Raw genomic sequence first — 13,735 nt, forward strand, 5'->3', positions numbered from 1 at the left:
AGGAGGATGTCTAGACAATGAACACCTATGTTTACATACAGTATACAGTACTGTGCAAAAGTTTTAGGCAGGTGTGAAAAAATGCTGTAAACAAAGAATGCTTTCAGAAATATAAATAATGATTGTTTATTGTTATCAATTTACAAAATGCAAAGTGAGCAAACAAAAGAAAAATCTAAATCAAATCAATATTTGGTGTTGCTACCTTTTGCCTTCAAACCAGCATCAATTCTTATAGATACACTTGCACAAAGTCAGGGATTTTGTAGGATTATAGTCAGGTGTATGATCAACCAATTATGCCAAACAGGTGCTAATGATCATCAATGTCATACGTAGGTTGAAACACAGTCATTAACTGAAACAGAAACAGCTGTGTAGGAGGCTTAAAACTGGGTGATGAACAGCCAAACTCTGCTACCAAGGTGAGGTTGTGAAAAACAGTTTCATGTCATGGCAAGATTGAGCACAGAAACAAGACACAAGATAGTTATACTGCATCAGCAAGGTCTCTCCCAGACAAAGATTTCAAAGCAGACTGGGGTTTCAAGATGTGCTGTTCAAGCTCTTTTGAAGAAGCACAAAGAAACGGGCAACGCTGAGGATCATAGACGCAGTGGTTGGCCAAGGAAACTTAGTGCAGCAGATGAAAGACACATCAAGCTTATTACCCTTCGAAATCGGAAGATGTCCAGCAGTGCCATCAGCTCAGAACTGGCAGAAACCAGTGGGACCCAGGTACACCCATCTACTGTCCGGAGAAGTCTGGCCAGAAGTGGTCTTCATGGAAGAGTTGCAGCCAAAAAGCCATACCTCCAACGTGGAAACAAGGCCAAGCGAGTCAAGTATGCACGAAAACATAGGAGCTGGGGTGCAGAAAAATGGCAGCAGGTTCTCTGGACTGATGAGCCAAAATTTGAAATATCTGGCTGTAGCAGAAGGCAGTTTGTTCGTCGAACGGCTGGAGAGCGGTACAATAATGAGTGTCTGCAGGCAACAGTGAAGCATGGTGGAGGTTCCTTGAACGTTTGGGGCTGCATTTCTGCAAATGGAGTTGGAGATTTGGTCAGGATTAATGGTGTTCTCAATGCTGAGAAATACAGGCAGATACTTATCCATCAAGTAATACCATCAGGGAGGCATATGATTGGCCCCAAATTTATTCTGCAGCAGGACAACAACCCCAAACATACAGCCAAAGTCATTAAGAACTATCTTCAGTGTAAAGAAGAACAAGAAGTCCTGGAAGTGATGGTATGGTCCCCACAGAGCCCTGATCTCAACATCATCGAGTGTGTCTGGAATTACATGAAGAGACAGAAGGATGTGAGGAAGCCTACATCCACAGAAGATCTGCGGTTAGTTCTCCAAATTGTTTGGAACAACCTACCAGCCGAGTTCCTTCAAAAACTGTGTGCAAGTGTACCTAGAAGAATTGATGCTGTTTTGAAGGCAAAGGGTGGTCACACCAAATACTGATTTGATTTAGATTTCTCTTTTGTTCATTCACTGCATTTTGTTGATTGATGAAAATAAATGATTAACACTTCCATTTTTGAAAGCATTCTTTGTTTACAGCATTTATTCACGCCTGCCTAAAACTTTTGCACAGTACTGCATATACACCACACCAAAACTCAATTCTTTGTGGCACAGCATGTATATTTTCAGTGTTGAAGGTGAGAGGCATGTACTCAACGAATATGTTGTAGGACTGAAATAAGTTTAGTTTTAAGACATTTCTGTTTTTTCAGTTGTTGCATAACTTTTGAAACATAATTTTTACTAAAAACCTTTTTGTTTTGATCAAAGACAACATTTTGGTGAAAATAGTGATTTAAACCCGTAAAATAAGTAAAAGAGAAACAAATACAGCGGTTATTTTCCATCGATGCTAATAAAAAAGAACATAGTTTTTGTTAGCTTCCTATAAATCATCACTGTCAAAGGATGAAATGACAATCACAATAAAACGCAACACAGGCAAATGACCCCAAAAAAAAAAGATGTGTATTTTAAATATTAGAATACACTGTATCTGACAAAGCTTTTTTGTGGAACTTATTTAGAAACAAAGTGATACATAGTAGCACTCAATTCTGCAAACCATGACTTAACACTTTAATTCACAACTGAAATTAAACAGAATTTGAAAAGCAGTATGGTAACTGTCCTATTGATGAAGAGGAGATTATTATCCTTGTGAAAAAATACATCTCTGGGAAGTGACTGTATTAGAGCAGAACTTTACTAAATATTTTCAAAGTAAAAATGTATTTTTGCTAAGTGTTTCTTGAAAGCATAAACAATGAAGCTTTGCCATCAACTACAACTAAGGGTTTTCACTACTTTAATTCCTAAAACTAAAAAAATAAACTTTTGATTTATAACTGACATTCTATAAGTCTACTTTAGAATGATTATAAAATACAGGTAGACTATTGTATATCTGACACCATCAGGACCGGAGGATTGTCAGATAAGTGAAAATGCCAGATCATAGAAGGATAGCCTCTAAACAGCAGCTAAACATCTCATCATACCTTTAAAATATCATGTAAATTAGAATTATGTTGGAAAGCAAAGGAAACAGGAACATTAAATGAAAAAGCAAAACCTTAATAAAGTAATGTATCTGTAGGAATGTATCTGTACTGGAAAGGTATTGAAAACCCCAAAATTAAAACCAGTATAGTACCAGTATGGGCAGTCTCTTTTAATCCCCCCCCCCCCCTAAAAACAACATCAGTGGTGCACCTGACAGGAGGCTACGAAATATTACGCGATGATGTGAACAGCTCCCCCCTACCCCTTTATTACTTCTAGGTGCTCTAGATTTCACAGGGGACCTCTCCCTCTTGTTGCTTCAAAGAGATTGCAACTTCACAGGGATATAATGATTTAATGGGGTCCATGGTGCAGCACACCAGAGAGGCAGCTATGAAAAGAGATACAGTGTGAAGTGCTGCGCAATTTGGAGCTCATGGTAACGAGAACTCAATTATTGCTGATGAAGCACATATTGCTTAAGTGACATTTTGATGCTTCATTTTAGTGGTCTCGCTTGTTAAGGTTCTCCAACCTTAATTGCTTATTTCAAACTTAAACTGCTGAATTCAGTGTTTTAATTGCTCCTTATTAGCAATAAGATGTAAAAGACAAAGCAGCCAGCAGTTCTCCAGCTAGCTTTTTTCCAATTACATCTGTGTGTGTTCATCATGTACTGTTTGATTTAATAAAACACTTAATAGAAAAATGTGTCAGACTGAAAATGATCCGTTTTAGTCTTCAAATCATTTGGATGATATCCTTGGAAAGGAAAAAAATCTACGATATAAAAGACTTACATTGCACAGACTAACAAGCCATAAAATTAATGTCTGAGATTGGCAATGATTGGTTTCTAATTAAGCAATTGGGTTGGAATGAAAACCTGTAGCCACTGCGGCTCACCAGGACCGACATTGCCTACCCCTGGCTTAGTTAAATGCAGGTGGCGACTTTTTTTTGGCCAGGCAGTGTATATATGCTCTATGATGTTGTATGCTGCATTGCCACACTGTTTACAAAAATCTGGCAAATAAACCATTTGCGCGCTACTATATTGATGACGTCCAATTAACCGTAGGAATATGTGAGCTTCAAAACCAGGCAATAATAAGCCTCGATCTTTCCCAGCGCACCAAAGAAAACTAAAATACACGTGCAACAATAAAGTACTATTTAAGTTAACACGCAATAGCTATCACTAGCGAGAAAAAAAAAAAAAAGTTGTAATCTCGCTATTGCTACAAGGCCTGTGCTCATGCCGGCTTTGCCCAAGGCCCTTTAACAGACGTTTTGCCCCGCTCTGTGAGTCCCCTTAAGAATCAACGGCTTAACTTCGGTGTACCGCGATAAAGTCCAAGGCACGTGCGGAGAGAGCACTTCCGCCTCCGCTACTGCACACGTCGAAGTGTTTACCTTCTCTCGCCGCCTCTTAAACACAACCTGGTGTGCACCTCCGTCTCACAGACACACTGCCTTTTCCACTGTTCAGCGTGGTTTGGCTACAAACACGTCTCTTAATTCTGGATTTTGCAAAAAAAAATATAATCCAAAACTGAAAGCCGAGCTCACATTTTCCACTATAGCTACAAGGAAGCAGCCATAACAGTGCCACCGAACCCTCGCGAGATGTGGTATTCTTGTTAGAAAGGGGAAATAAAAACACGTCACAACGTACATTACTGGCACCAACCGGCGCAGATGAATAATGACAAGCATTAAGTCACAGGCGTTTAAAACTTCTTAATCAGAGGACTCAGATTACAAAAATAGAAGCATACTTGAACCCAAGACGATGGTTATTTTCATAATGACAATGGAGTCATAGAGGACAAACAACAATATACAAATAACATGGTTTTGTTTCCTTTCAAGCATATTTCTCACATTTATATTACTAAAAGAGAAACCAACGTATTGTTAAAACGATACTCCATTTATCCACTTTTCAAACCCTCTTATCCTCAACAGGGTCGCTGGAGCTTATCCCAGCAACAACTGTGCACTGGGCAGGAATCGTGTGCCAGCCTGTCACAGAGCAAACATACACAGTCTGTACAGCAGGGCAAATTTATCAAAGCCAGTCCGTCTCACCTGCATTTCTATGGGCTGCGGAGGAAATCCATGCAGTCCTGGGGAGAACATGCAAATTCCTTACACGTAACATCTGGGGTTTGATCCTAAAACAGCTAATATCATTCAAAACAAGAAGAAATTCCTGAGGTGTATCACTGTCATTGGAAATGCTCAGCGTAAGATTTAGTAAAGCTGAGAAAAAAATGTATCAAAAGTCACTAAACCTAGTTATGTGACTCATGAAAGAATAAACTAGTTCAAAAATTAAATGATGCTGCTTTATTTATCTTGCTTTTAATAACACTTTTTAAAATCAAGGTTTGTTTATTTTGTTTTTTCAAATGAGTTTGCAAATAGTTTAACATACCCTAGTTTCCATTTAACAATTAGGGTTAGATTATTCCTAAAAATGTATGCACTATTTGTATCTCACACAAGAGATAGAATACAGTAAATCTTATTAAATAATTCAGCAAACAGTCCAGTTTGAAATGTTTAACTATGTTAAACGACATCATGCTGAAAGTCTACGGCTTGTCTTGCTCTTTTAAAGTACTATGTTCTGGTGTTGTTCTCAGAGGTCTAAGAAACACATCCTACATACTATCTGTTGTCATACTAGCTGTTTTTCGATCCCAATGGTGGATGGTATGGGTGATATGGACAGCGGGCGGCACGGTGGCGCAGTGCTAGCGCTGCTGCCTTGCAGTGAGGAGACCTGGGTTTGCTTCCCGGGTTCTCCCTGCGTGGAGTTTGCATGTTCTCCCAGTGTCTGCGTGAGTTTCCTCCGGGTGCTCCGGTTTCCTCACACAGTCCTCCCATGTAGGCGATCCTAAATTGTCCTATAGTGTGTGCTTAAAGTGTGCGTGTCTGTGTGCCCTGCGGTGGGCTGGCACCCTGCCCGGGGTTTGTTCCTGCCTTGCTCCCTTTGCTGGCTGGGATTGGCTTCTACAGACGCCCGTGACGCTGTGTTAGCGGGTTGGAAAATGACTGACTAATATGGGCAGCACGGGGCTCCCTCGTCAAAAAATGCAGAATGGTGATTACAACGTGAGTCGGCTAATCCATCAGGGCATTAGAAGTATTTGCTCCGTAAAGTCCGTGTTTAGGTATAGGAGCGCCAAATATGTAGCTGAAGGGGCGTGAGCTCCAGAAGCTGAGGTGGAAAAGGTCATCGAAGTCTAATATCGACAACGTCTTATGGAAATGGAAGGACGCCATCCCCGTCCCACAACCTAGGGCTCCAAAAGGGCTTCAAGCAGCACTGATTGAACCACTTTACATAGTGAGATGAAAAAGAATTCCTACTCACCAAAGCACGTTAAGCTTAATATGAAATCTTCTTTGCACTTAAGAGATTTAGATTTAATAAATGCCGTAACGCAAACACATGATGAGGTAATTGTTAATGGCCACTAAAGTGTATTTAGTGTAAAATTCTACCACGGCAATATATACAATACCGGTACATATATTCCCACCCAATTCACTCACTCTAAATAACACCCTGAAAATCGTCACAACCTTGTCCCACATCTATTTTCATTTTGACATTTGAATCTAGTCCCACTGTCCTGTCACCTTACAAGCTTAGTCTGTGTTATTCCCTCATTTCACCCCATTTCTTATACGTTTGGTGCTTGTCAGTCATCTCAGCTTGATTGCTTAAGGTTATGAAATGGGAGGTGGGGAATAGTAATGGCATTTAAATTCACTTTACTGATTCGATTCTTTCGAACTACCTGTTTAAGTGAATTGCTTGTTTTGATTAATTTGATTGGTTTATTGTAATAAAAGAGTTTCTTATTCAAAGTGCTGTGGCAGAATCCTAACGTGGGCAGCAGCTATAGCTTTGTTCTCATTTCTGTATTTGTGATTCCTCAATATGTCGAATGTCTTCATAGTTACTTGTTGTAGCCAGTCAAGAAACGTTAATCGTTGACGACCCCTTGCCCTTTAACCATCTATCCGTCCGGTCAGTACTAATTCCTCCAATTTTTCTTTTTGCAACACCTTTATCCCTTCAGGCTCTCTGATAAGATGATTTCTGTATAAAAGATCAGGAAACAAGACGCAACTTTGTCTTGTTCCTCTCTTCACCTCTCTACATCAATTAATAAATCCGCTTAATCTAATAGCAGATTCCTGATCCCATAAATTCTTGAATAATTCCAAGTCTTACCCATTCACATTGACAGATTCTAGCATGTAAATTAATGACTCATGCCTCACATGAGCAAATGCTTTCACACAATCTGTAAAACATAAATAAATATCTTTCTGTATTTCAACAGCTCTTTCTGCTAAAATCCTGAGAACAAAAATCGCATTTCTTGTTCCTTTATCTGGCATAAAACCGTACTGTTTTTCTGACACGTAGCCTATTTAATAACACCTTACATGTCACTTTGGTTAGTTGACTCATGAGTAGTGTTGATTAACGAATTTCGCCAAAATACAGTGTCCATTTTAGGACATCCTCCTCCCTCCGAAAAAACTCCATCCTTCCTACTACCTTCGACAAAATATTCCTCCTCCCTGCGAGGAATCCCCAGTCACCCCTCCTCCCTCCTCTCTCATCCCTCCTCTGTCCGCTCTCAGTTCTCCGCTGTCCGTTTTCCACCATCCACCCTCCTATCTCCGTCATCCGCCTTCAGCTCTCCATCAAACCCCACACAACCCCCCCCCGGGGAAGGGTAATGCTGCAGACCGGAGACATTATGGGCAGATCTGAAGGCGGGATAACTGTAAATGGAAGTGGATAGTATTAGCTAATTCAGAATTTCAACGAATGAGATTGTTGTTAAAGTATGACAATCAAAAACTCACTCAACGTTTGAAGTTGTCTATCAAGTGTAACTTCCACCAATCTTTTCAATCTTTTTCAATCTACCCACCCCCTCTCCGGTGCTCAGTGGAATGCTAGTAGATCACCGCCAGTAGTTTGGTTCCCTATTAACTCTGTGCATATTTACATTTGTGAGATGTTCAATTAAAACGCTGTAATGTTATTTTACATTTTTTTAAACAGGATCATATCACGATCAAAAATACCACAGATCACAGATTTAATCTTCAGATGTGTTTTTGTGCCCTTTCTGTCATCCACGACTGTATTCTTCACGCTCATATATACGAGCAAATGAACACTTGCGAGATCACCGCAGAACAGCAGTTTCCTACGGAGGTACGTGTATCCCACTTTTCCCATTAACTCAGGCTGAGTATGGGTGGTAAATATTCAGTGTTTCCTTTTTGTTTTGTTAACAATTTATCCCATAATTTTATGTGGCCATCTCCTATGGTCTGGTTTAGTGGGTGCCAAATGACCTGTGCCTTGTTAGAATAATTTACAGATATTGGTACTTGTTCTGAGTGTACCATTGCTGAGTGCCGGTGCGGGTACCCTGCTTTTTTAGACGTTACTTTTTGGGATGCTTGGACAATCAAAGGTGACACCTCACATCCAACCAGGTGAAAACAGTTTAAAAAAGCTTGGAATTTTACATTTTTTAATGTTTAAATAAGTTCATATAGTGTTACTTTAAATACACCAGTGTGTGTTTTGGTGTACACAGGTAAACTTTTACTGGCACTCTTTTTTTTCTGTTAAATGAATAACATCAATATTTTAATATCTAAAAGTCAGGACCAAGAAGATCATGGCAGCAGTGAACTCGTTGAGGAATATACTGATACAGCCACACCAAGGTATTAATGTAGAACTTAGTCTACCACTGTGGTTTGATACTTGGTTCAACTTGAGTAAAAACCTTAAAATTGAACATGGTATGAAGGATTGTCATAAGCTTTTTGACCCGTTCTCACATGAGGAGTGTTAGATTGGTTATTTTGATGGTTAGAATAAAAATATCTTCAAAGCTTTTCTGTGACTTGCATATTACTTTAGCCAGTGTCCGGACTGGTGCAATCATAATACTCTGAAGTAATGGATGTATTCAGAAAAGCTATTGAGATCACATCCAACAGGAGTTTTTGTAGTGATCCACAGAGTACTCCTCACAGTTTCAACTGTCTTCCAATGTGTCCACTTTTCCGAGAAAACACAACTGTTCAGACCAAAACCAGACAGCTTGCATAAGACAAATACTACATGTGACAGTCTGATGCATTTATTTGTGTGTGTCCACAGTGTAGGAGAGCAGGCTGGCCGTGTGGCTGCAGTAGGGCAGCTGACTGAAGAACAAGTGGCTCAGGTTTTTGCAGCTGCAGAGATCAGCAGGGCCTACAGGAGGACTCAACATGAAAAACTGTTAGAGTTCATAATAAAGGACCATGGAGCAGATGATCACTTGCTGGTAACTTAGTTCAGATGACAAGTAAAACTTTGGTATTGTAATCTATCTGGCAGCAAAGAGCTATGATGACTTTATAGTGCCAAACACTTGTATTTTCTTGTCCAACAGACTGTTGTATCTCATAAGGTATCGTCCAAATGGTTAAAAAATTATGAAAATCCTAAAGGTCACCTGGTAATGACTTATATAGAAGATGATGAGCTGATAGATGGCTTCTACAACTTCTTGGATGAAGAGCTGTAAGCACTTTTGAGAGGATTGACAGAGTTTGCATCATTCTGGATGTGCTGATGCCAGAGGTTAATTAGCCTTCAGTAAATCTCTGAGTACCGAAAATGTGTCTATGAGTAACATCCTCTCTTTTTCTGTGTTTTTGATGGGCTCTTATTAAAGCTATACAAACAGTTGAGAGGACTTCTCTGCCAGAGGCAGAAAATCTGTTCATGGATGGACCAGCATACAGTGAGTGGTACGTCATGTGGAAAATAAACAGTCCTTTCTTTTTCTTTTCAGCGCCATTATTCTGTTAAACAGAATACCCTATAGTTGTTGTGAATTTAGACAAGAATATAAACTAAATATATATAAATGTGAATATATATGTTTAAAGTGACATTTAAACTATACATTAGTACATTTTTAGTATTGGTAAAATTACATTTAGAAGTATGCTATATGTAGCATTTATTCTAAACTGTACAAGGTCAAGAATTGTGGTTTCAAATGACAAATGCAGCAGTGTTTCTGGTTGGTATGATTAGAATTTGTTCATTTGTGTGGTTGTTTTTGTTTTGTTTTTTTAGTGAGAGGGAAGAGTTTGACAAACTTGTTTTGCAACAGTTGGACGCACAAGGAAAGCACCACTGAGGCATTTAAACTCAGGATTACATCTCAACTCTACTCAAATAAATGTGTCTCTTTCTTTACTTCTCTTTTGCCTTTTTATTTCTGTGTGTTAAAATGACTGTGCAAAATAAAGTTGTATATATTTAATGTAACTATTAATGTAAATAATAAAGGACACTTTCTGTTATTGTTAAAGATTGTTGATTAAGTTCTGTATATTTGAAATTGCATGTCTGTTTTTAGACAATTGATGTCATCTGGATTTTTTCTTTAATTGTTATAACTGCTTTGTACAGTTGTTATGCATTTTACATTGTTGTTTTATTTATATATAATATATAGAAGTGGGCATGCTGTTGTTTTAATACTTCAGTATATTCCTTGATCAGTCTGTTTGTTAAATTTAATCTTTGTGCATTCTTTCTTTCAATTCAATTGACCAATCATTATTGATAATTGCAAATATTTCTTGAAATAGTTGCACAATTTATATTGAATAATTATTAATAAAATCTTGTTTTTGGTAGTGATAATGCTGAGTGTTCTGTTTAAGTGGTGTTGGTCCAATCACCTTGCGTATTAACACTGTTAGAACTGATAGATATGACCAGAGCCTCCACTCGTATCCACATGGTTACAAATGGTGTGCACTTTGCTAGATAAAAGAGCTTGGAAACTGAGCGTCCTGATCAAGGCTTTGCTGTTCACTTACAAACTTACTCTAGAATAATATGGTTCTTACTAATCTTTTATTAGGAGTCACATTTTCAATAACGCTTGCATTTTTAACTTAAAATACAGGTTTTACATATGGGAACAAAATTAAAAGAAAAGGATTGTATACGCCTGATAAATAGTCAAAACCTTTGAAGCTCAGTATTCTAAAACCATGACTCACAGCTAGGACCTTGTTGTTCTAAGGTCTTGACATTATATATATATAGATATACAGTATATATATATAGATAGATATATCTTCTCAAAAAATGAAAGGAACCCTTTTTAATGAGAGTACAGCATCAAGTCAGTGACACTTGTGGGCTATCAATCTGGTCAGTTAAGTAGCAGTGGGGCTTGTTCATCAGTTTCAGCTGCTTTGGGGCACTGGGGGGGGGGCAACAATGAGATGACCCCCAAAACAGGAATTAATGGTTTAACAGGTGGAGGGAGGCCACTGACATTTTTCCCTCCTCATCTGTTTTGTCACTCATTTTGCATTTGGCTGCGGTCAGTGTCGCTACTGGTGGCATGAGGCCATACCTGGACCCTACAGAGCTGGCACAGGTAGTCCAACTTCTCTGGGATGGCACATCAACACGTGCCATTGCCAGAAGGTTTGCCGTGTCTCCCAGCACAGTCTCAAGGGCATGGAGGAGATTCCAGGAGACAGGCAAGCAGTTACTTCAGGAGAGCTGGACAGGGCCCCTCTTAGAAGGTCCTTAACCCATCAGCAGGACTCACCAGTTTCTGCTCCTTTGGCCAAGGAGGAACAGGATGAGCACTGCCAGAGCCTATAAAATGACCACCAGCAGGCAGGCCACTGGTGTGAATGTCTCTGACCAAACAATCACAAACAGACTTGAGGAGGGTGGCCTGAAGGTGGCCCGACGTCCTCTAGTGAGCACCAGGGAGCTCGATGGGCATTTGCCATAGAATAACAGAATTGGCAGGTCTACCACTGGTGGGCACCCTGTGCGTTTCACAGATGAGAGCAGGTTCACCTTGAGCACATGTGACAGATGTGAAAGGGTCTGGAGAAGCCATGGAGAACGTTATTCTGCCTGTGGCGTAGTTCAGCATAACTGGTTTGGTGGTGGGTCAGTGATGGTCTGTGGAGGCATATCCATGGAGGGACACACAGACCTCTACAGACTAGACAACAGTGGGCACCTTGACTGCCATTAGGTATTTGGATGAAATCCTTGGACCCATTGGCAGACCCTATGCTGGTACAGTGGCTCCTGGGTGCACCACAACAGCCGGCCTCATGTGGTCAGAGAATGAAGGAACTGATCCCATTGACTGCCCCAAGAACACCTCTGGGTGGGACATTATGTTTCAGTCCATCCGATGCCACCAGGTTGCACCTCAGACTGTCCAGGAGCTCAGTGATGCCCTGGTCCAGATCTGGGAGGAGATCCCCCAGGACATCATCCTTCATCTCATTAGCAGCATGCCCACCAACCCCCATACAAATTACTGAGTGCTATTTGGAGTTGCTGCAATGAAATTTCAGCAAAATGGACTCGCCTGCCTGCCTGCCGCATCGTTTTTTCTCTTTGATTTTCGGAGTGTCTTTGAATTCAGCCCACTGTAGGTTCATCATTTTCATTTCCAACAAACGATGTGCCATCCTTTTGTTCCTAACACATCAGTCCATAGCAGTAGAGACAGCCAGCAAGATATTTTTTTTCCCATTAAGATCTCATGTGCTTTCAAATTGTTCCTTTAATTTTTTTATATACTATATATAATACATACTATTGAAAACTACATTGATGTAAACCAAATTTTCAGTATAAACCAATGAGAAACGACAATATAAAAATGCCTTACCAGAAATATCATTGCCAAAATAAATTTCCAGGTGTTCAGATTGAATTATTTAATGGCTATGACTTGACAGACTCAGTGCAGTGTGTGCTAAATGACCAGTTAAGTGGAGTCGTTTACAGCTGTACAGGTGGTTATGTCAGGGCCATACTGGAGTATACAGACTTGGTGTGCTCTTAATATGCTGTTTGCTTGGATACTCATATAGGATTATGTCCAGCTCAAATATCTGTCATCTCTATCTTGTTACCAGTCGTGATGCTGATGCCCATCAGTGCCTGCTGTACAGTTGGACTCCTGACCTCCTCCAGTCTCAGAGACCCTAAAGACAGGCTGATGTGTTCAGCACACCACTAGGACCTGATGGAGTCAAATGGAGGATAAATGAGATATGAACTACAAACATCTGTCATGTTTTAATCTCTAAATGTAACTTTAGCATAAGTAATATGTATTATAATAAACACATATTTGACGATCTTAAAGAGGTATTTAAAATCCCAAAAGTAATAAAGGTCCAATTAAGTCAAATAATTGAATACCCTGATTAACAAGTGCACAGTCACAAAAACTGCAAAATTATTAGTCTTTTGAAGGCATAATATTTGCTCTTCACAGATCGTTTAACAAAGTAAACTTCATTGTAAAAATAATAATTGAAAGGTGACTATTAGCACTATGACAACTGTGTTTCTTACATTTAACATTGATAACATAGAGACAGCCAATGGATTCTTTAAAGTCACAATTTTATTGCCAGCTTTCTTAACGTTTTATATTCCCTGATACCTGAACGTGAGAGTGTCAAGTATGTGATTTGTAATAATCTGTAATCATAATACAGCTAAAAAATAAACTTAAATACGTGATTCATAGGCAAGAAACTCACTGGAGCTGCTGGTATATTGAGAACAGACATGAAGACCGAAGAATATTAACATCAGCAAACAAAGAACAGATTGTGATCTGCAGGCAAGAAGAGGCTACAATGGAATATTAGGAACTCTGACAGTTTATTCAACGTTTAAAATTGTAATACGTTCATAGCCTTTGAGGTCTTTAAGGTGACCCGTTAAATGTAGGCGGCTATTTCATTTGGACATTCGAGTAAACACCAACAGTCAAACATTTGTTTTAATCTGACTGACTTAATCAAGTAGAGCCCACACTTAAGTCCACGTCAATCCATTAAAATTAGGCGGACACAAATTTGTATTGTTATGTTCATTTAAATTTTCTTCAGACGTTGTTCAGTAACGATAAATGTCTCATATGCAAACTTTTATTATTATTTTTTCAGAACCGCTACTTCATAAATGACTGTGGTAAAAATACACTGCAGTCTTAATAATGCACTCGACAAAGTGCTATAGTGTAAGATATAGTGTATAGTG

At 39.3% G+C, this 13,735-nt stretch overlaps 2 protein-coding genes across 3 annotated transcripts in view; one reads left to right on the top strand and one right to left on the bottom strand.

Annotated features, from left to right (window-relative positions):
* wrap53 (WD repeat containing, antisense to TP53) overlaps positions 1–4,176 on the bottom strand; it is a 35,148-nt gene extending 30,972 nt beyond the window's left edge. The window contains exon 1 of the mRNA XM_028798189.2: positions 3,964–4,176. The gene's annotated coding sequence lies outside the window, so the exon portion shown is untranslated. The remainder of the gene's footprint in view (positions 1–3,963) is intronic.
* A 4,003-nt stretch (positions 4,177–8,179) lies between these two features.
* Positions 8,180–10,244, top strand: LOC114647600 (uncharacterized). Of its 2 annotated transcripts, none has more exons than XM_051924096.1 (3): positions 8,180–8,942; positions 9,336–9,404; positions 9,746–10,244. In XM_051924096.1, exons 1-3 carry the CDS (start codon positions 8,577–8,579, stop codon positions 9,746–9,748), a joined length of 438 nt encoding a protein of 145 aa, XP_051780056.1. In that variant the 5' UTR covers positions 8,180–8,576; the 3' UTR covers positions 9,749–10,244. The 2 variants fall into 2 exon arrangements, with proteins under 2 accessions (XP_051780056.1, XP_028652038.1); XM_028796205.2 differs by having other exon boundaries at positions 8,184–8,942; positions 9,336–9,411.
* The last annotated feature ends 3,491 nt before the right edge of the window (positions 10,245–13,735 follow it).

This window comes from Erpetoichthys calabaricus, chromosome 3 (assembly GCF_900747795.2).
Source record: "Erpetoichthys calabaricus chromosome 3, fErpCal1.3, whole genome shotgun sequence".
NCBI classification, from domain to species: Eukaryota; Metazoa; Chordata; class Cladistia; order Polypteriformes; family Polypteridae; genus Erpetoichthys; species Erpetoichthys calabaricus.